General features: G+C 42.8%; 1 protein-coding gene across 1 annotated transcript in view; it reads right to left on the minus strand.

Annotated features, from left to right (window-relative positions):
- Nucleotides 1-21,151, minus strand: part of celsr1a (cadherin EGF LAG seven-pass G-type receptor 1a) — a 97,119-nt gene that overhangs the window by 20,318 nt on the left and 55,650 nt on the right. The window contains exons 7-16 of the mRNA XM_085375491.1: nt 9,646-9,803; nt 7,516-7,679; nt 7,271-7,396; nt 3,178-3,344; nt 2,822-3,007; nt 2,625-2,738; nt 2,358-2,532; nt 2,072-2,213; nt 424-544; nt 88-271 (exon numbers count right to left, since the gene is read on the minus strand). Coding sequence (XP_085231617.1) covers nt 88-271; nt 424-544; nt 2,072-2,213; nt 2,358-2,532; nt 2,625-2,738; nt 2,822-3,007; nt 3,178-3,344; nt 7,271-7,396; nt 7,516-7,679; nt 9,646-9,803 — 1,537 coding nt within the window. The remainder of the gene's footprint in view (nt 1-87; nt 272-423; nt 545-2,071; nt 2,214-2,357; nt 2,533-2,624; nt 2,739-2,821; nt 3,008-3,177; nt 3,345-7,270; nt 7,397-7,515; nt 7,680-9,645; nt 9,804-21,151) is intronic.

A 21,151-nucleotide genomic window follows, 5' to 3' on the forward strand; every position in this document is an offset into this window, starting at 1 on the left:
CTTATTCACAGAAGTTGAAGTGTACTCTTTTATAAAGGCTAATTAATCAATGATATTTCTACCTTCTCAAATATTTCTTTCACATACCTTCGCATCCAGTGGGAGTGACTTCAGCGAAGGGATTATCGCACTGGTTGCACTGACGACCGATAACTCCTCCCTTGCAGGGACACTGCCCAGTGATGGGGTCGCAGGTTCGAGACTCAGAGCCTATAGGGAAACAGTCGCAGGGGTAACAAGCGTCCTCTCCCTCTGGACGATAGTGATTATCCTGCAGGAGGTTTGGGAGAGAAGACACACATCACTGAGCAGGGAGGAGACTTTGAATATTACATGAATTTGCTGCTAATATGAACTAAAAACCTCCTTCAAGAAGAAACACCGTAATATTTGTAAAATCTCTCTTATTATGTACGTATTTACCTTGCAGCGGCACTCCCCGGTGGTCTTGTTGCAGTTTTTATGAAATCCTCTGCTTGTGTCACAGTTACACGGTCCACACATGGGACTGCCCCACCAGCCCTCGTGACATTTCTCTTCCACTCTGCCATTAAAGACAACAGTAGATGTCAAAATCAAACGCAAACTGCAAAGTACAATTACACGGAACAGAGATAAGGGTGTCGTGGCCAAGGCGTGCCCTTCTCTCCTCAACCTCTTTTCTCTCAAGATCAGCATTAGCTCATAGCAGGTTAACTTGATAAGTATAATTCAAGTGATTTGATTATGTGATTATTGTTATTTGATTTGACTTTTGCTTTGCTCCGGCTAAACTTTAATAAAATATACTGGAGTCAAAAAGTCTAAATTGTGGACATTACCTTTTTAACCCTTGTGAAACACTAAAGGCGAAAACCTGTGTATTATTGTAACATTACTCAAAGGGTGAGGGGCGGGGCTTGACCAGAGGGCACCCTCGGCAACCACACCTTCAGTGGTAGTAGGACTGACAGAGTCTCCTCCCCGGCTCCATCCAAGCTACTGGAGAATACTCATAGGATCAGAGACTTTTTAAACAGAGAGCCAGCTCCAGACCTTCCTGTACTGGGTTTTGCCTGGTCGAGATCTGGTACCAGTCTGATTCCAGTTAAAGACACAAATCCTCTTTGGGGTTGCATCAGGAAGAGCATCTGCTTTAAAACGCTTCCAAATCAAACATGTAAATCTACCTGCTATGGTGACCCCTGTGACCAGGGTGTGGCTGAAAGGAGCTTTTCTAAAAAGCCATGCACTGCGTGATCTGGTTGTGACATGCTGCTGACTCGGTATCAGCGCCTACAATCAGACAAACCGTCGATTATCTCCTCAGTTTATCACCAAATAAACAAATCTACAGTAAACTTCCTCTACACTTTTAAGCCAGTCACTCAGACACACACAGACTTTCTTTTTCTTCCTCGAGATGCGATCACTGCTGGTCCAATGCGATCTGACGGAGGAAGAGCGGCAGGATGAGGGAAGCAAAGACTAAACACCTGTGGAGGAGCAGTCAAGCATTCAGGGGGAATCCCACATCCTGCTTAAGACAGGAAGTGATGCGTGTCATAGGGGACAGGGTTCACAGGGAAATGAGTGATTCTCGATCGGGGCTGGCTACTTTGCAGAAATGCTTACACCACTGCTCGACTAATTCCCAAATAAATGGCTGATCTGTCCCTCTCTCACTCTCAGGCACCCATACACACACTGTCAGGCTCGGATTACTGACTAATAAAACTCCCCTGAAGGACCGGCAACAATACAGAATGAGAAAGAAACCTCGGTGAACCAAAGAGGATTAATGAGCTTTGTCGGAGGCAATATCCATGTTTAGTCTGGTTTGTTTATAACATCTGGATATTGTGTCTCGCACACAGGTCTGCTTTCAGTCTGCTAGCAAATTGATTCCATGTTATTAACATTTTATTACCATCTCAATTCACCAGAGCCAATGGAAGTATCTGACCTGGAGCCTATCTTCAAAGCTACCATTCAAATATCACTGCATTGCTCCAGTGGCGTTATACAAGTTGTACATGTGGTGTGCAAGAAAACCCTTCTCCCTGCTTGCTCTCAGAAAAAAAAACCTTACTTGTTTTCACAGTACTGGCCGAAGTAATTTTGTCCACATTCGCAGGTGTAGCCGTGGGAGGAGCTTGGTTTGCGGACGCACGTGGAAACGTGCTCACAGGGGTTGAGCTTACAAGCGTCCACGCACTGTTTCCCAAAGTAGCCTGCAGGAAAGACAGACAAACAAGAACTGAATTCAAGCCTAAAGGCGTGAAATACAGATGTTTACGTTCACACACTTTCTTAATAGGCAACGTATTGAGCTTTCTCAACCAACTTATGTATGTTTTTTTGCTTGTGCATCTTACCTGGGTCGCAAGCACAGGTGTGTGTGCTCCAGTCGTCAATGCACTGGCTATTCTCTGGGCAGATGTTGGAGTCGCACGGGTCAGCCAGATCACAGCCGTTTTCCACACGGATCTTCAGGCCCTGAGCCATGTTCACATTGGCCACGTTGTTGGATGTCTCACCCATACGCACACCCTAATGGATAGCACACATTCATGAGGGAGACGATCAGGAAAGAAGGTTGAAGAAGAAATAAAATGCGACATTTAAAGTGCACGCCCACCCACCTGTATGCAGCCAACAAATCCCTTGATGACATCGTTTCTCTCCCCGGGCAAACCTCCAACATGAAGAGTTTGCAGCTTGAGGCCTGGGAGGTCATTGCCGATCTCGACTGACTTCTGCTTAAAAATAAGACAATAATTAAAATTAATACAACCTTTCTTGACTACCTTTATCATCTCTAAAGGAAGACGCCCTGTACCTCATACATGCCGTAGTCCAGAGAGACAGCTGCCATGTATTTGATCTCCTTGCCATCTTTGATGCTTTTCAGTTCAATCAGCAAGTGGTGCCACTCCCCGTCATTGACACGCACTTGAGGAAAGCTCAGCGATGCCACCAATTGGTGCCTCAGCAACACTTCCATATGGACCCGCTGCTCACTCACCTGGAAGGGAGTGTGTGTGTGTGTGTGTGTGTGTGTGGGGGGGGGGGGGGGGGGGGGGGGGGTGCAGAAACTGAGAACTTCCCACTCATTTTAGAGGTAGTCTAGAACCTGTATACAAGCTTAAATTGCAAACTGCTGAGGGTGACAATTTTTCCAACAATGCTTCTTACCATGAGGTTGATGGTAGAGGAAGGCCCAGCATTGACCTGCATCAGGGTGCCAGCAGGACGCCGGGTGCGGAACATTAGGCCAATATACCAGGGAACAGCAACAGTGATGTCCGGGTTGCTCCAAGACACCAGTGCCTCTCCGCCAAAGAACTGAGGTGATGGCATCACTGGGAGGGACGAGAATCAGGTCGTACGCACAAACACATTAGTGTTGGAAATAAATGTGTTTAAAAGTCAGATGAGAACTGTAGGAACTACATATGAATCAACGCAGCATTAAGCATAAGAAAACATTTTCTGTGCTGTACATAGCAACCATAGGTAAATAGCAGCAATGACTTTTCTGTAGTTTTTTGGGTTCTTTTTAGCTTTACACCTTTTTTTCTTATTTGTGTATTTGTCTATTTTTAGATATCATTTAAAACACGCAGTTGCTTTAGTTCGTTTACTTCTATAATTTGGTTGCAGTGTTGAAATGATGAGTTTTTTTCCAGCATTTACGTTCCAGCATGTCATATAATTACTACTTTATTCTGGAAAATAAAAGATTACTTCCCAAAAAAATTCTTCTATGAGCATAGTTAAAAAGAATTCTTAAAGTCTAATTAAACTCCTACAGATGCGAGTTTTTATCTAAGCTCTAATTTGATGCTGAGTAAGCAAACAATGTCCTCGAGCTGTCTGCTCTCCTGAGGGTCGATCTCAGTAGGGCACGCAGTGTTTCCACCTCAGCTATACCATGTTCTCTGGTCCCCGGGCTACATACTTCAACTGAAGCATTCACAGATACACTCACACAAAAGCTGTAATTATGAGACAAAGCATTTATTTGTTCATGGTAGCAGGTAACTATCGTGACTTTAGTCTCCTTTGCTGAAGCTTAGTCCTCCGCGAACTAAAAAAACCCTCTTCACTGGTGTAAATTCTCGACCATCTCACACTTCTGTTTAATCATTTTTCTGTTTGATGTTTATTCAGCTGTGTAAAAACCAAGGAGGAACCCACCCGGGGGATTAATAAAGTTTTATTTTATTTTATCTAATCCAATCGAATAACTTTAATCTCAGCCAAACCGATTTACTCATGAACAAATAAAACACTGAAAAAAGCCAAACAATAACATTTTTAGGTTATCTAAGTGACTTCTATATTACGTTTAACCCGAGTAGCGAAAGTCCGCGGTGATCTGAAAATGATGTGCCGGGAGTTGTGCCGTTCTCTGCGGCTCTAGTGACCCTCGAGCTCCCGGTTAGCTATCGAGCTGGTGATTAACAGACGTCTCAGAAAACGTCGAAGCACTTTTGCAAATTTGCAATATCTTGATAAACCGAGCAGATATTTGAAGTTTACACTCCCACATTCTCGCCTGAAAATATGTTAAAAGTTTATTTTGTGACCCAGAAAGATTAATAAGAGTAATTTTAAAACTTAGTAGCGGCCACCATTGCCGGAAACTGGAGTTTGGCTGGGCCGCACTATGAATTTTGGGATATGGTGGGCCACGAAGGACACACCCGACCCATCCGTCAAATTTGGGGAAAAGGAGGACGCATTTGTCGGCTGCATTCGGAGGAGTCTACGAATTTGGACAGCCTTCGGCACGTTGCTGTGACGTAATCAGTCTACAAATGCGGCCTCAGGAGGATGCAGCCCATGAATTTGGACACCCCCATAGTCTACAGCCATGCCATGACGGTGGTCTAAGTGAAATGAAAGCATGTTGGTATTCTAATATGTTAACAGAACTAAAAGAAAAAAAAAAAATTAGCATGCATCTGTTAGCATGCTAATCCATGCTAATTAGTTCTAAAAGTGTTATGTAGGCTAACCCAGAGTTTGACTTAATGGTGCTAGCTAAAATGTCACAGAAAACGTTAGCCTCTACGGACCATGAGTACCGATCAGAATTGACTTTAAGTCCTAAAACACTTACAGTAGTAGAGTTTAAATACATTAAGATATTTTAGTCTGGGCAGCTTCATGTCTGGAGTCACAAGCGGTGTTGGTAGCTGGGCAACATTAAGAGAACCAGGTAAAAGCTAGAGATAAAGATAACACCTCAGCTAATATGAATTGCTGAAATGGACTTGTTGATGGTTTCTATTATATATTTATCTGATAAAAATAGTGAGGTTCTTGAAGTAAAAATCCCATTCATATTCGCCATACAGATTCTTATTATGGTCATTATGCTGTGGACTCAAGACTGTTCATTGTCACTGTTAGCCTACTAGTAGACACCTACATCACCTTCTCAACTTATTGCATTTACGTGTTTTTCAGAAAACTTACTCTGACCTTTAGGTCGGGGTCACTGAGATTTGACCTTGTCAGAGATTTTTAGTAGATGCTCCTACGGTATCAATTTGCTCCTATGACACCTCGTTCTGCAGTTATTGCATTCTCAAACGATAATACCCCATCAGCTTTTAGAACAAAAAACATCTATGTATCTGAGGCATTTCTGTCTGTGCATTGCACTCCATCTTGTAATCCAAATATGATCACCTCTGGCTGCAGAAGTCGTTGCAATTGCTACCACCATCTTTTACATACAGTCTGTGGAATGATAGTGAATGCACATTAGAGCAATTGAACCAGGTCTAGGGACGGGTTAAATTTCTTAAAAAATACACACACACAAAAATAGCAAAGTCCAGTAGTTGGTATCAGAACAATCAAACAAAACCAAGCCAAGTGGGTGACTACCAGGGAGATTCTGTCTCTTTGTGTCAGTCTAGTCTTGACGATTTTGGCTCCACAGCAACAAAATCTCACGTTTCTCATGTGGCAGCGAAGTGTGTGAAGCCTCAAACCAAATGTGTCAACAAGCAACCTAGCAGCCAAAACCTCTTCCCGGCTTGCTATGATCCCGGCCCAGTTCAGATACAGGATACTAGGGCCTGGCACTGACTGGGCGGCTACCTCATAGACGAGAGGGCGAGGATAGGTATTCACACCTTTACACATTGTTTGGAACTCGCCCTGAAGCAAGGATTCAAAGATTCAACTTTTTATATAAGAACACGAGAGGGGTTATGGAGCATAAATAATAATACCTGTTGGCAGATAGAGATGTGGATATCAAGATACCCTTAACAAAACCATTACCTTACACTTTATCTTTCAATATTGTTATCTGTGTACTCTGATTACCCATCTATTTACATGTACCTTTTCCATTATAACATAAGCCACTAGTCACATGTTGGCTGAGGAGGCATCAAAGACAGCTATGCGATCAGTAGAGCTGATATCACACAGAAATTTGAAATCTGTTACACTTTATTTCCATCTTCAGTCTGACACTGTGTGTTTACTCTAATGAATTTCCAAGGATGAGTCCTAATTAGCCACTAGTGACCAGTGTTTGTGCCTTATGCCTCAGGCTCGTGCACACACAGCCATGCAAATTAGTGGTAGTAGTGAAGTGAACTTTGAGAGGCTTCCAAAAAACCTACAATCCAATTTTTCCCATTGGAAGTGTTCAGCTTGACAGTGTTTAGAAACATCTTTAGTCCCGCCCATGGTGCTGATTGGCTAATCATTAATTCCACCACAGCTCTCATTGGTCTTTTTAAACTGAAAACCTACCATCACATCACAGATTAATCAGTAAGAGCACGTAAGATTGAAATTTTCACAGCCCCAGGTGAGTGTGTGTTTATCTTTGATTTCAATCTGTGAGTCTGGGTTTTGATAAGTGACTCAGAGCCAAAATTTGATCTTTTGTCCGAAAACTCCACACCTAAGGCTGTGGTGAGTGATTCTGGTGAACAGAGGCTGCGTGAGTCACGCTGAGTCAAAGAAAATGCTCCTTATCCCATGTGATCCCCCAAACATACACCATTTCCTGGAAATAGGTAAACAAATGTACACACACACACACACACACACACACAGATGAGCAAGCGGACACTTGCACCTTTGGCCAGAAACACGTCTGTCTATAAATGCAATAATATATTTGATTGATTTTGCAAACTCATAAGGAAGCACAATGGATTTATTTTACACTGGATTCCCAATATCCCCAAACACACTGTCCACTTTTGCTTAAAAACTAACCAAATCACCCACACACATTTCTTACCTTGCTCACAGTTCTTGCCACCGTAACCAGTAGGGCAGTCACAAATGTAAGTGTTCCACTTGCTGACGCACGTGCCTCCGTTTTGACACACACCATTTGTGCAAAAGTCTTTCTTTGCTGGACACCCTGAGCATATAAAAGTAAATAAAATCAGGGGAAATTTAAGCTTCGTTTTTGATGACAGCTTTAAAAGTCGGTTCCAGAAATGAGCAAGGATAGAAACGCTGCAGAGGGAACATCTTAACCTTCTGTGGTGCCGTTGTTAGCAATGAAGCTGCCCATGTCGATGGGCTTGCTGTCGATGCGCAAGTTTCTCATGCAGCCTACAAAGTTCCTGTTCCTGACTGGGAAATCCTCTGGCAGGTTGGGAACCCCACCCAGTAACAGCGGCCCTGTCAAGTCCAGTGATCTGCAAGAAAATGCAGACAGACCATGAATGAGATAGATCAAAACTGCAAAATCTTCAAAGTGGGTCTTTTGTGATCTTTTTCACTTACTTTTAGAAAATGGAGTTAAAGAGAGTAGTTTTGGCTTTGGTGTTTTAGCTGCTCCCTCATTCACCTTCACTATGATCGGTATTTCTGGTTAAAGGTTATTGTTTTCAAAAGCCATCACAAAGCAGCTAAAAGGCAGCATTTCCAAGGTCAGATTTAACGTACTTGGTCATATATGAAGCCGCTTACACCCAGAGCTTCTGAAACCATCAAAATCAAAGGTCTAAAGACATTTACGTGGGACATTAAATGTGAATTTTGTTCTTACGGTCTAAATCAGCGGATCCCAACCGGACTGGTACCGGCCCGTGAGTCGTTTGGTACCGGGCCGCGAGAGTTGAGGCTCGGGTGTGAAATTTATGGTTTTCAGGGTTTTTATCGTTAACTCTGTTTACCCTGGGTCTTTTCCCGCGTTGTAGTTGTGTGGCTTATTTTGAATGAAATATTTACGCGTTACCATAGCGACCAGAGAACATTAAGGGGCAGAGAGGAGGATGTTACTCTCATTTCAGGAGGACGCTGCTAATAAAGTTACACAATTACACAGTGAATTCTCGTTTATTATTATATTTACAAAATACCACAGTTTTTGTCTTGGTCGTATCATTTTATTTTGTTGTATTTATCCGCGACACCTTTAAGCCCGTTCTGTGCAAATACTGCCTGACATTAAACCGGTCTGTGGTGCAAAAAAGGTTGGGGACCGCTGGTCTAAATAACATCGCCTGGCTGGGAACATGAAGGGCTCAAACCATGAATCTTCTAGACGTTCAGCAAATCAGCAGAAATCTGCAGGCTTCTTTGAACCAACGTTCAGCCATAAACTTCAGCGCTCTTGGGTGATGTCTTAACAGTTATCTAGAAAGTTCAGATTTTCGTTTTGTTCTTTTATTTAAATACACAAGAATGCAAAAACCATAGTGTCAGACACTCAAAAGCCCGAAGTTCAACTTACAGCTATGATCCAGAATTCATTTGTATGAATATTAATATAAATATATAGCAGTAGAGTTAATGGGTTTTGATTTTTTTTTCTGAAGTATTGAAGGAATCCGTGTTATGGATATTTGTGAAAAGATATCCAGTACAGAGACTCCAGTGTCAATACAGACTTGTAGGATATATTAAACTAGTCTTTAAATCCCAAAGGTTTCTTTTTCATAAATTTGTTGGGGTTTTTTCCCAGATACTCCTGAAATTTACAGCAAGAAATATTGTTGGGAAATCCCACCCAGCACTCTACAGTTGTGTCAGTGGAGTCATGTTTTTCTGCCTCAACAGGACTCACTCTGCAGCTTAAGCCACACTCTGGATTCTGTCAAGACAGCTTCGAAAGTGAAACCTCTCAGGCTCTCGCCACTTTCCACCACATAAGACGCAGCGGTCTAATTATTCCAGCGTGATCAAATTAAAGCATCCTCAAAACGCCTCTCAGCGTCTGTGACCGGTGCAACAAGTTCCTGAAAGTATGTAAGCTCATTAGCTCCCCTTTGAAGCTTTCTCTCTCGCTTCCTTTCAGTCCCCACCCTCTACAAAGTAAATGGGCCTCAGCATGCAAGCTTTCCAAAAGAAAAGGCACACTGTAAAAATATAAATTGATGAGTGTGTAATAAACACACAGTTAATCCTGTAAAGCCTGCGCTGAGATGAGCTTTTGGTTGTCTGACAGCAGAGAGACCACACGGATGAGCACGGAGATTAGGAGATAAAAGCGGGAGAAGATTGCAGAATGTGAGTTGTGTAATCTGCTGTAATGAAGGCGAAGCCCCTGAGGCGCAACACATTCCCTCATTAGTCTGACTAGTTTGAGTGAATGTGTGTGGGAAGAGGTCCAGAGAGAAAAGAAAGAAAAGAAAGTTGGTGAAAGAGGTTCCCTCTTACTTCTTCTGTCCAATCTGGGTACCCTGCGCGGCGCAGGAGTAGTTCCCGATCTGCTTTCCGAAGCGGATCGCCATGGATATGTCACAATCGTCAATGGCGACCATAGCCACTTTTTCTCCGGACGGTCCAAAAGGGTTCCCCACGCTCACCATTTTAGGCTGAAACACAGAATGAAACAGATCACGGTCATTCATCGGCATTTAAGAATGATAGTGGGGATTTGAGAAATCCCACTAACTGTATCTTATTCCCTGCGTGAGTGTGCTTTGTTACAGTAAATTGCCTCAGCTGACTGAATTTGGTTAAAACATTTAATGCTCGATTTCTTTCTTTGTTTCTTTTCACACAATGTTAGAAATCTGGCAGGGGCGGCAGCGCGATCAGCGCGGGTCAGCGCTACACAAACAACGTCTAGCTGACTTTAGCGGCGGCGCTCAGGCCTCTCTGGGCTTAAGATGACAAAAAAGCCCATTGTGTATTAGCTCGCACCTAATGATTACAAAGTAGCCTAATTCTTCCATCAAGGCCCGTGGCCGACGAATGCTGATCGGAGAAAATGTGGCTCGGCTTAGAAAATCAGGCCACAAAATCGCTTTCGAGTTTCTAATATCGAACCTGAGAGCAAAGTTCAATGGAGCATTTCCCTAACAATAGCAGCTTTGGAACAGGAGCAGAGTTAAAACCCAAAAGAGTTTCCACCAGGGAAAAAAAGGAAGTGCATTCATGGTTAAAGCTGAGATTTATTTCAAATTCTTTACAAATGAAGCACTCGTATCTTCTTGTCTTGCGTTGAGTGCCTTACAGCAGATGGAGTCATAAGTTATGTCACTCTGCTATCTCTACTAGGGTTATGGTATATTTCTGCAGTGCATAAAGACGGCGGCACTGAAGCTCTGAGATCTGATCGTGGCGCTGTGTTTATATAAAGTTTACATAAGGCTGACAGGCTGAACAATAGCAAGAGAGGCTTTCTAACCACTTAGCAATAGGGGTGGAAATCAGAGAAACTACACCGAAGCGCCTGAAACATCCGGGGAACTGAAGGAGAGCAAAACACCCCCTCAAAACTCTGAGAGCAGGGATCAAGTATTTATTCTCAACACTGTGATATCAGGGTTTACGTGTCTAGTTTAGTATATTTAATGAACCTGAGTGAAGGCTTTATGGTTACGTATGACTCTGCATTATTTTAAGATGAAAAATTAATGCAGTAGAAGAGATGAGGAGACACAGATAGAAAGAAAATGTGTGTGTGTATTCTCTGCTACATTAATCGGTGTAGAGTAATGAGATACTGGTGGGGCTGATACAGGAAACAAAAGAAGAACACAGAGGGGGGAAAATGGCAAAGGACAAAAAAAAGGAAGTCCAGAGAAAAGAGACAAAAGAGAAAATGGCAGACGGGCAAAAACTGAGCAGCACAGGGCTGCACTGTCTTCTATTTTGGCTCAGGTGGGCTCCGGTCCAGGCATAACTCTAACCCACAGGGAGGGTTTTTTGATCACGGCCACTCCCTTCAAAATGCCCCATTTCCACAGATTCTACAAAACACACTTTCACACTTTCAATAAGAAAAACAGGAAGCATGGCACGTCTGACACCGCTGCTGTTTTCTTTCTCTTTCACATGTAATCTCATTTGTACAGGCTTTAGGTGGAAACGTCGTGCACACATACACATAGAGACACAGACAGATAAACAGCTGAGTACAGACAGAAAGCACGAGGCCTTATCGGGCATGGTTGAGCAAGGCATCATGGATGAATTCTCTCATTTTTGCCCGTCTAGGATTCATAGAGTGAATCGATATGAACAAACAGTGAAAATGACATCAAAATTCTCCAGAGTCCAAGGACGTGTCTTAACAGGTTTTACTTTCCTTTTCTCCACACAACAAGCAGCAACTTTAACGTCTGAAAAATGAACATGAAAAACGAGCACATGTGCTAAAAAATGGAGACAGCAGTTCCTTGATTGGCCGCTTGGATCTGGCCAATTTAACAGCAAAATAAACACGTTCACAGCCTGCTGCAACAAACTCTTCTGGTCTCTGTGGCTACTTTTCCCATGAAAACCAGCTAAATAATCTTGTCAAATCTGACCGTCACTTCAGTTCGTTGACTTTAAAAGAAGGCTATTGCCTTCAGGTTTCTAAATTTGAGCCTCTGAGTGACAACAGACCAGGTGGATGCTACCACGTGATTAAATTCTCCCCTCCCAAATAATTAGGTGGTTTGGCTCAAACAGCTTGAGCCGAGTCTAAAACCCGAATCACAAAAATGTAAGACCAAGAGGAAAATATGTGATTGAAATCGTGGGTCCTGCTTTTGTTCCTCACCGTCTGAACAAAACCCAGGCTCACTAAGCTCACTGTAGGCAGGTGACACCCCACAAACTCCAAATATGAACCTCTTGCTGGCTGAGCGCGATGCTTTATCGCTGAAAATCTTCAAGTGTCAACGTCATTAGTAAGTTACGTAAGTTGGACTGTTCCTCCTGAGCGGACATGTCGGCAGCCCGTGATGAGACGCTGCACTTTGGGAAACCTGCTTCATAGCACCACTCAGATGAAGGAGTTAAGACACAAAGTATGTGCTTGACAGGCTCGTGGCTGATTTGACCCTGATAATAACGAGGACCTTTACTGCTTAACCCTGCTGTGAAATATGCACAAAAATGTCCCCTGTGGGCCATTTGTGATTAGGGGCACCACTGGACTCCAGAGGAAAATAAGAGCAACATGTGGCTTTCTAAGCTGTAGAACAGGGTTGTCAAACATAAAGGCATGGGGGCCAGAATTAGCCAGGTGAAAACTCCAATCCGGCCCACTGGACAAATTTGGAAAATATGAAGGAAGAGATAAATTTGGGGCTTTTAACTATATTTTACAACTTTTCTTACTCCACCATGGCCATTCATTTCACACCAATTAAGGAATAGAGAAACAATTAAATAGCAGGGTTTTTTTCACTGATTATACTGCACTTCTTTTTCTTATACTGAGATATTTCAAGGATCAAATGTGTCATTAAAAATCTTTACATTGACACAAGGGGAAGTTTCACTGGTCCGGCCCACTTAAGATCAAAGTGGGCTCTATGTGGCTCTATGATGAGAAATGAGTTTGACATCCCCGCTACAGAAAGTGTTAGCACAGTGTTAGAAGAAGCTAAACAGACCTAGGTTTAAATGATCCACATACACACATTATGTATTTTTACATTTTTAGAGCTGCACCTTTATAAAATCTAGAGTTGATCGCATTCAGATTTGATCAAAAATAAAAAATAAAAACAAGGAAGGAGAAGTAGAAATGATCCGCTTTCTTTCCTCGAGCACTTTAGATAAAATGAGATTTTAAAAAATGAAACTAATGATTAAACAATGTAAATATGAGCAAGCGTGGGAGCAGTGCTGGAGAAAAGCCTTTAAAGGGTGAAACAGAAGGTTCTTGACCTGCAGCTGCTCTGATTAACGTCTTATCAGCATCTCTTTAGATTTCAGTGGATGGTGAAATAAAAGCAGGGAAAAAACAACAAAGCTGGGAGAAGAAGAAGAAGGAGAAGAAGAAGAAGGAGAAGAAGGAGAAGAAGAAGAAGAACCGAAACCCGGACTCTTGCAGCTGTTACAGGTGCTGATCACACAGTAAACTCACATGGTATAATGTACACTACATTTACTTGGAGCCTGTGTGTTTGTGTGTGTGTGAGAGAGAGATACTGAGAGCATAAAGAAACATCGACACACACACAAGTGGACGTGCTTTAATACGTGAATGTTTTTGTCACTGTGTAATGCATACTTGCAGCTAAAACTAAGACTCTGCTAATTCATGTAAAGCTGATCACGAGCTAAAGATATGGGTCAGCGATGCATTCTGTGTGTGTGATGTGTAAGCATAGTTCAGAGTTTAAGGTTTAAACGAGGCCAAGCAGAAAGAGTGAACGAACGTTGGTCATGTATCCCGGAGATATCAAAAACATCAGTTTTTGTTAACAGAGCTTTGAGCAACAAGAATGTTTCCGGATCACCAGAAATTCCTTTAAATAAACATATTTTCCTATATTCTGCTGAATAAGACTTGAGACTTCGCTGATTGCCCCAGAAGCAGCAGACTCAGGGCTGACAAAGGCCCCACAAGTCAGCCCCTCACCATAAACTCCCACGCTCAAGCACCAGATGTCGAAAATGGAATTAAAATGTTTAATCAACCGTTTTGGTCTCCGTAGCCATCTTTGGTGATTGGATACTGAATGTGATGACGAGGGTGTGGATCTGACTGCGAAGCTGCACGCTCATTGGCTAAAGATTTTAAAGACTTTAACCCTGTCCTTGGATTGACCATAAATTTAAAAAAATGTAATTAGGATTGCATTCAATATGAAGTCTTCTATAAAAGTCATTAAGAGAATGCAGTTTAGGCCCCACTATAGCTCACCGTGCACTGAAGGGCGGAGTCCTTACTGGAGTCTGCCCTGGGCCGCTATATGTGGCACCCACCCCTCCAATAACACACACACACACACTTCTGTCCCCACCTTCTGCTCAGCACTGTTGTCCAGTAAACTAACGGACAGTTTACATCTTTTGTGTATTCACTTTTCAGATCCAGAAGTTACATCTATCTTTTACCGTGTCTATGGATGTATCTGTGGATCCCTACTGGCAGAGTTGTCATGTCTGTATGGCATAAACAGCCCAACATCTGATCAAAACTAGTCTACTAGTTGCGCCGAAGTCTGCCATCTGTCAAAGTTTTAGAGTTTACGCAAATGCAAAATCAGTTTGTGCTGCTACTACTTTTGTTTTTATGAATTCCCATTTAAATTGCTGTAAATGTTGCCATGTCTATAACTGAACACTAAGTGTGCCTGTTAGCTTCAAACATGAGCTGCTTCAGGCTTCTCTCTGACCCCTTCTTTTAAAGTGCACTTGGCCCTCGCTTTGAGGGGCCCCATGAGAGGCTCTCATTTACCTTCCGCCTGACTCGGGCCGTTGAGGATTCCCTCTCTCTAAGGTGTCGTCTCCAGGGGTGATAGGCTTGCTGCAGCCATGGCAACGCACTTGATCCCCACAGCTTACCACAAAGACGAGGAGGGCGGAGGGCATGAGGTGATTGGCCGAAAACCCGCGTTGCGCAAGCACACGCACGGATACACACAAGTTCTAGCTTAGGCAAAAATGCAGAAAAAGTGTACACTGTGTGTGTCTGAGGGGGACACTTTCAAGCCCACACACCGTTTTCCTCCCACCAACACAGACGCACACACTGACAACTCCATTATTACGTGCCTGTCTGTCAAAGCCGACATGATAACTTAGCCAGCCCCGCGGCCAGGATAAAGAGCAATGCTGCACAGACTGTTACATGTAGCTCAATGACTGACCCAGAAAACACCTTAAACACTGTCACAATGAGCAACAAGCAACCTGAAAGTGTGTGTGTGTGTGTGTTTGTGTGTGCGTGTGCGTGTGCGTGTGTGTGTGTGTGTGTCGAGTGGGCAGGACAGAAGTGGTGATTATGTCCTTGTTCACGGATGTGCTCGGGGAGTATGGAAAGGATGTCTGCAGAATGCGTTTACAGGCGTGCACATTGAGTGAGCGAGTGGCGAGCTCGTGCGTGCGGGAGCGATGCAGGAAGCGGCGAGCAGCGCTGCAAACGTCCACATAATTCACTGGGATCATAAAGGAAGGAGAGCGCACAGTCTTTTATTTTATTTGCAGTCGCCTGAGGAAACGCCATTGTTACTCTGATGACTGGATGAAAATGGATGCCTGAAAATGTGCCCTTGATGGTTTTTGGTGCTTGCGGTTAAACTGTGCAAACTACAAAATAGGACCAAGCGTGTTTTTATTTTCATAAAGTAGCCGCAAAAGAATGGTTTTAATCAGGGAAAAGGCTGGAGCCAAAATAAAGACGGGCACAGAACCAAAACCAACTCTGGTGTTTGTGTATGTGAGTGAAGTGAAGTGATTTTCGATCATGTCACACACGGGCTCGCGTATCCCACCTTCCCTCTGGCAGCAACAAACTCTATCATGTCCACATTACCTCACCTGCCCTGTGGCTGTGTAAACCTAGAAGTGTGAACACACACACACTTTACACGAGGCTACAATGTACCATGTTCAAGAATATATGTTACTGCCATCCCCATCGTCTCACGGCTTCGATCTATCTGTCAGTGTAACAGACGGACAGCAGCCATTGTTGGCTCGAGGCTTTCAAGAGGCACAACCAACATGCAGACGACACATAAGCGGACGCAAGAGTAACTTTATCCTGTTTGGACCCTCTCGAGAAAATTCCTTCCCCCTAGTTGGCAAAGTCAAACAGCCGGTATGCTGACATCAATGGCATTACCTTCCGAATGATGTGTTTTATCTGCTTGTTGTAATGCTTGAGGTATGTCATAGGCGCCTTTTGTCTGCCTCTTTGTCAGCAAGCTAATGCAAAACTACTACAACTAGGAATCGTGAAATTTCTGGTGGAGGATGGAGGATGGGCAAAAGGAGAATCCTTTTGATCACTTTTTTATTTTTTAAAGTTGACCTTGGTGGAAGCACAGTTCATAGGCAGGCTTTGGCTCTTTGTCTTCTTTTGCTTAATTAATAACAATAAACTTTTGCTCTTCTTTTACATTACTTACTTACATACACAACTTTAGGACTCTGCCTGGTATATACATGTACATATGCAATTAGTAAAAATCCTATTTTTTGTTGCATCTTCAACTAGACTTTGGCTAATTATGATCATGTGACACAGAGGTCTGAGTCTGGCCTCTGAGGTAGGAGCTACTGCTGCACAGTGACCATCTAATTGTTATTTAAAGGGCCTCGCAGAGCTCACAGCATAAAGCGATTAAGGATCATCAGGGTTGATGCTAATGTTTTGCAGGAAAAAAACCTAATGGTGCAATAAAAGCCGGATCTGACAGGGATCACAGAAGAGATAAAGAGATGCAGGGAGAAGAATGAGGAGGCCAAGAGGCAAGACAGGAGGAGGAGAATATTTTACTGCAGGGAGGGCAGAGCAGCTATAAACTGTGTGGATTTTCTCTTTCTCTCTTTCTACTTTTATGCCCACCTCCCCACAAAAAATTCCACTGAATCACTGTCTTTTGCACAGTTAATAAGAGGTTTAGGTCATGCTAGGTGAGGTGTGTGAAATTTCCTCCCCTTAGTAACACCCACACACACACACACAATATTTCACATCGCAGCAGAGTTAGGAAGGAATGTCAAAAATTGGAGAAGGTGCAAAAAAAGCAGACATAAGACAGAAAGGTGTAGTTACTGTATCTCCACAGTCCAAAACACACAATCCACTGTTCCTACTGACCGCTAACTCTGCACAAAACAAACCCGACCCAATAAATTGCAAATGTACTGCATTCATCTAACTTCTCACTACTATTTCATTCTGAGGGCAAAACTTTGAGCGACACAACAGGTGATTAATGATAGCATTTGAAGTTAGATGACAATCTAAACAGAAGCGTGCAAGCTCATGATGATATTTATCATCTGTTATTATTACCAGAGCCTAAGCTTAAAGTTTAGACCTGCCACTCTGATGTTGCCAAGGAAAACACAGCCACTGCTCAGTGGGTGTCTACCCACCTGTTTGTCTGCCTGCCTGCCTAGACTCGAGCGTGTTTATTTCACCTGAGTGAATGCTTATATAGGAAGGCAATGAGAACTGACAGATGATGAGCAACAGCACTGTAACTGTGTCCTTTCTGCTTATGCACTGTTTAGGTATTTGTAAGTAGCAGACTCTCCAGGCAGGCGGAGCAGTGGAGCAGAAAAAGATACAAGTGATGCATGAGGAGACTCCCTTAGCCCTGGGCAGTATGTTTCTGAGTATTAATCATAAAACTGAATATCATGACAATGTTAGTGCCTACCAAAACTACAAAGCAAAAACCTTTTAATCAGATGTTACACATAAAATTGAACTCCTAAAAAAAACCCTGACATTGACTTTATTTACTCACTTGAGTATTTTTATACCACCAACTTGTGCTAAATATTGTTTTGAGAAAAGAAGAAAAGAGGCTCAATACATAAAGCTAGACTGAACCATGGAAAGACATGAGCGTACGCATCAACTGTACCATGTGAGTTTACAGCTGCAGAAGCATAGATTGTATTTTAAAGATGGCCATTCCCATGACGATGTCAACCACCAGTTTCTAAAATCCACATGTTGAAGCTTCAACTTTAGCCTCAATGTGGTTTGAAAACTTAACTTTAAACCCATGTTGGGGTTTTTGGAGCTTGGTGTTAGCATATTTACACGAGTACTAAAATACCAGCTAACGCTAATCAAGGTTAGCTAGCTTTAGCCACAAACTGTGTGGGTTCAAAACAGAGATGATTTCTAGTTCAACCTAAGTATTATACTAATAAAATGCAAGAATGCACTCACCTAAACTGAAGTACAAACTGAAGGCACACTATTTGTCAGATAATTCCATCAAAAGTCTTTTAAGAAGACAGCCTTCAGTGACTTGAATTAGTGGATATGAAGCCTTTAGGCAGCATAGCGATCACCCTACAAAGAAAACAAGCTCCTAATTTGAAGCTTCAACAAAACCTAAACAGGTATAGATTTTGTTTGTAAGTCCTTATGTTTATAAGTTCCTGTATTTTATGAAATGAAAATGTTTTGGACCTGGGTGTGCGTGTTGATCATTTTTTTAGTATTTTGGAGCCAAGTGGCCACTCGAGGAAGAAAAATATTTGGTACTTTAGTCTTGCCTTAATTTTTCATCCCTTGAGATTTAAGTTTTCTAGTAAACAAAGTTTCCAGGTCTGAAAAATGACACAAGCAGAACTCATTCAAATAGTCAGGAAATGGCAACTGCTTCAAAAAAATGCACTGAAAGTCTAACTAGACAGTTAGAGGTCGAGTGGATCATCTCCCTGTATTTTACCTTGTCCATAGCATCCTCTTATGTCACACCTACACTCTGCACGTCCTTCCTTCACTACATGAATATTCTCTTTGGTCTTCCTCTTTTCCTTCTGCCTGGCAGCTCCATCTTCAACATCATTCGTCCAATATAGCCACCATCCATCGCCTCTCTAACTTTCTATCTAGCCTGAGCTGTCCTCTTCCACCATGACAACCTTCAGCTTGGCCTCCTGTGTTTTATAAGAAAATGACCCAACTTCTCACCAGATTTATGACCTCATTAAATGCTGTATACACGCTTTATGGGGTAACTACCTTGTGACTGAGAAGTCACTAGTGTCTGTGGATGCAATGCCCTCACTTTCTTCAGATCTATCCCTTTTTTGACATCCAATTTTTAAAAAACAAGGTGCCGATGGCCTCAATGTTCAGTTCAAGTCTTCACAAACTGATGCATGACATACGCATTAGCTAACTTATTTATAGAGTGTTGGAAGAACACTGTGGAGCAATGTTATGACTCGTGGGTGCCCCTTGTGTTTATGGACAAACACAGGGATGACGTAATAATCATTCCTTCTACCAGTGACACATTGTTATTGGCACGTTGCGGTAATATCATGCAAAGAAGCAAGTGTCCACAAAAGCAGTGAAGAAGCAGACCGCTAGCAAACATGTAAAAATGTTACGATTTAACTAAATATTAGAAGAAGAAAAAAAACGGCCTTAAAAGTGATGCATGACTTCATAAAGAAGTCTAACAGAAAAGCCAGGTCAAAGCCTTCAACAGCCAAACAACAAACCAAAACCACACCATCTACGACAGCATTTTCTACAGTGGAGACTAGACCAGAGCCAAGTGACAGAGTTAGTCCAGTGGACTGTACTAGAAGCAGAGCGAGGACTAAATGAGACCCAGGCGAAGGGGGAAAAAAAGCCCAGTTGGGGACTAAGCTAGAGGTCAGAGGTTACCTCCTTCTTATTGAGCTCCAGCCAGGCGGTATAGAGAGGGAGCCGCAGAGCTCCGCTGGAGTCCACCAGACTCCACCCGTCCTGGGAGAGAGACACCGTGAGAGAGAGACACTGCATTAGACCTGCAGCTCACAGCCAAGCCTCATCAGCATGCGTGTATGCTCTTTACTCACGTGAACGTGTAATTAGTGCATTTTTTGTGATTCTTTTTATACTTTTTGCTTCTTTTGTATGTGCAGATTAATTGCGTCTTTTCATTAAGAAAAGCAATAAATTATGGAAAAAAAAAAATCAAAAGTACGGTGACGGAGTGCGTCTGAATCTTTGTTCCCATCAGCACAACAACAGCGCTGCACGCGAGATGCCTTCATGCTCCGCGGTTACATTTGCTACCGACCAATTTGCCGACAATAACGACATCCTACTTGCCCACTTCAAAAACACCTCTCCCACCACCTCGCACAATAGGCAACAACTCACGCACTGCCGCCTTTGGACAAAAGCGACTGTGGCAGATTTACGTCACGCTGTGAAATGCAACGCTGTGTGAAGAACAGGTGAAATTTACAGCAGGAAAAAAACAGTGGAAACATTCAAACACGTGAACGTCCCGAAACCCGGCTACCAGGTGTAGGTTTACCTACAATGTTTGAACATGAACACATGTTGCTGTATCGTATTACAGTTGGTAAAATAGCAGCTAAAGGTAGCTAAAGGCACTGTGTGTGTTTATGTGTGATGATAACCTCAACTGTCTAAGGTCTGTGGAAACATCAAGAAGAACAAAGAATAACATGGCCTCTTCCTCTGAAAACATACCCTGACTGGGAATGCAGAGTCTGGGGCTTCACCTTAAAAAAAAAGAGAACTACTTAACCTTTTTTAAAAGCACTTAGTAAAGACAACACACAAAACCTTCACCCATGTCTGTGCAGGAACACGAGATAGCACGCACAGACACAATGAGCCCTGTGCCCTTCATCTGCAGCAAACACTCACACAGAAGTGTATGAGTGAGCGTGACACAGTTAAACACCTAAAAAGGAATGCGTGCCACTCTGTTGTGCGACGGCCACCCGGGCAAGCTGATGTAAAACTGCAACTAAAGGAGGATGGATGACTACTTCAAAACCACTGTCGGGCTCTTTGCAGCGTATCTTAAAAACAGTTATCCACTGAGCGCGTGTACGTAAGGCTGCGCGCGCGCGCGCGCGTGTGTGTGAGTTCACGCTGCACACCCAAATAAATCCTGAAACATCAACAAAGAGATGGATAGAAGCACGAAGACGAGGGTAAGAGTCTGTTTATTTTACAGCACAGACTGAGATAAGTGTTTGGATCCACTCTTCTGGTGACGAAAAGCGAGACAAAGCAAAAATCTGCATTAATATATTTGTATTTGGTCTTTATTTACAGAGACTATTACCAGGAGCCTCCAATATTTTACCCTCTGAGACCTAATAAAATTTCGGTATGCATGTATTTTGAAAAAAGTTGGGATGTCGTGCAAAATGTAACTAAAAGTCAATTAAACTGACACAATATGGAATGGATGAGAGCATATGATGCTATAAACCTGTGTACACCTTTCACCACTGACGGTATACA

This window comes from Diplotaxodon limnothrissa, linkage group LG17, assembly GCF_057381915.1.
Source record: "Diplotaxodon limnothrissa isolate DT_005_m linkage group LG17, D_limnothrissa_male_GT1.1, whole genome shotgun sequence".
In the NCBI taxonomy this organism is placed as follows: Eukaryota; Metazoa; Chordata; class Actinopteri; order Cichliformes; family Cichlidae; genus Diplotaxodon; species Diplotaxodon limnothrissa.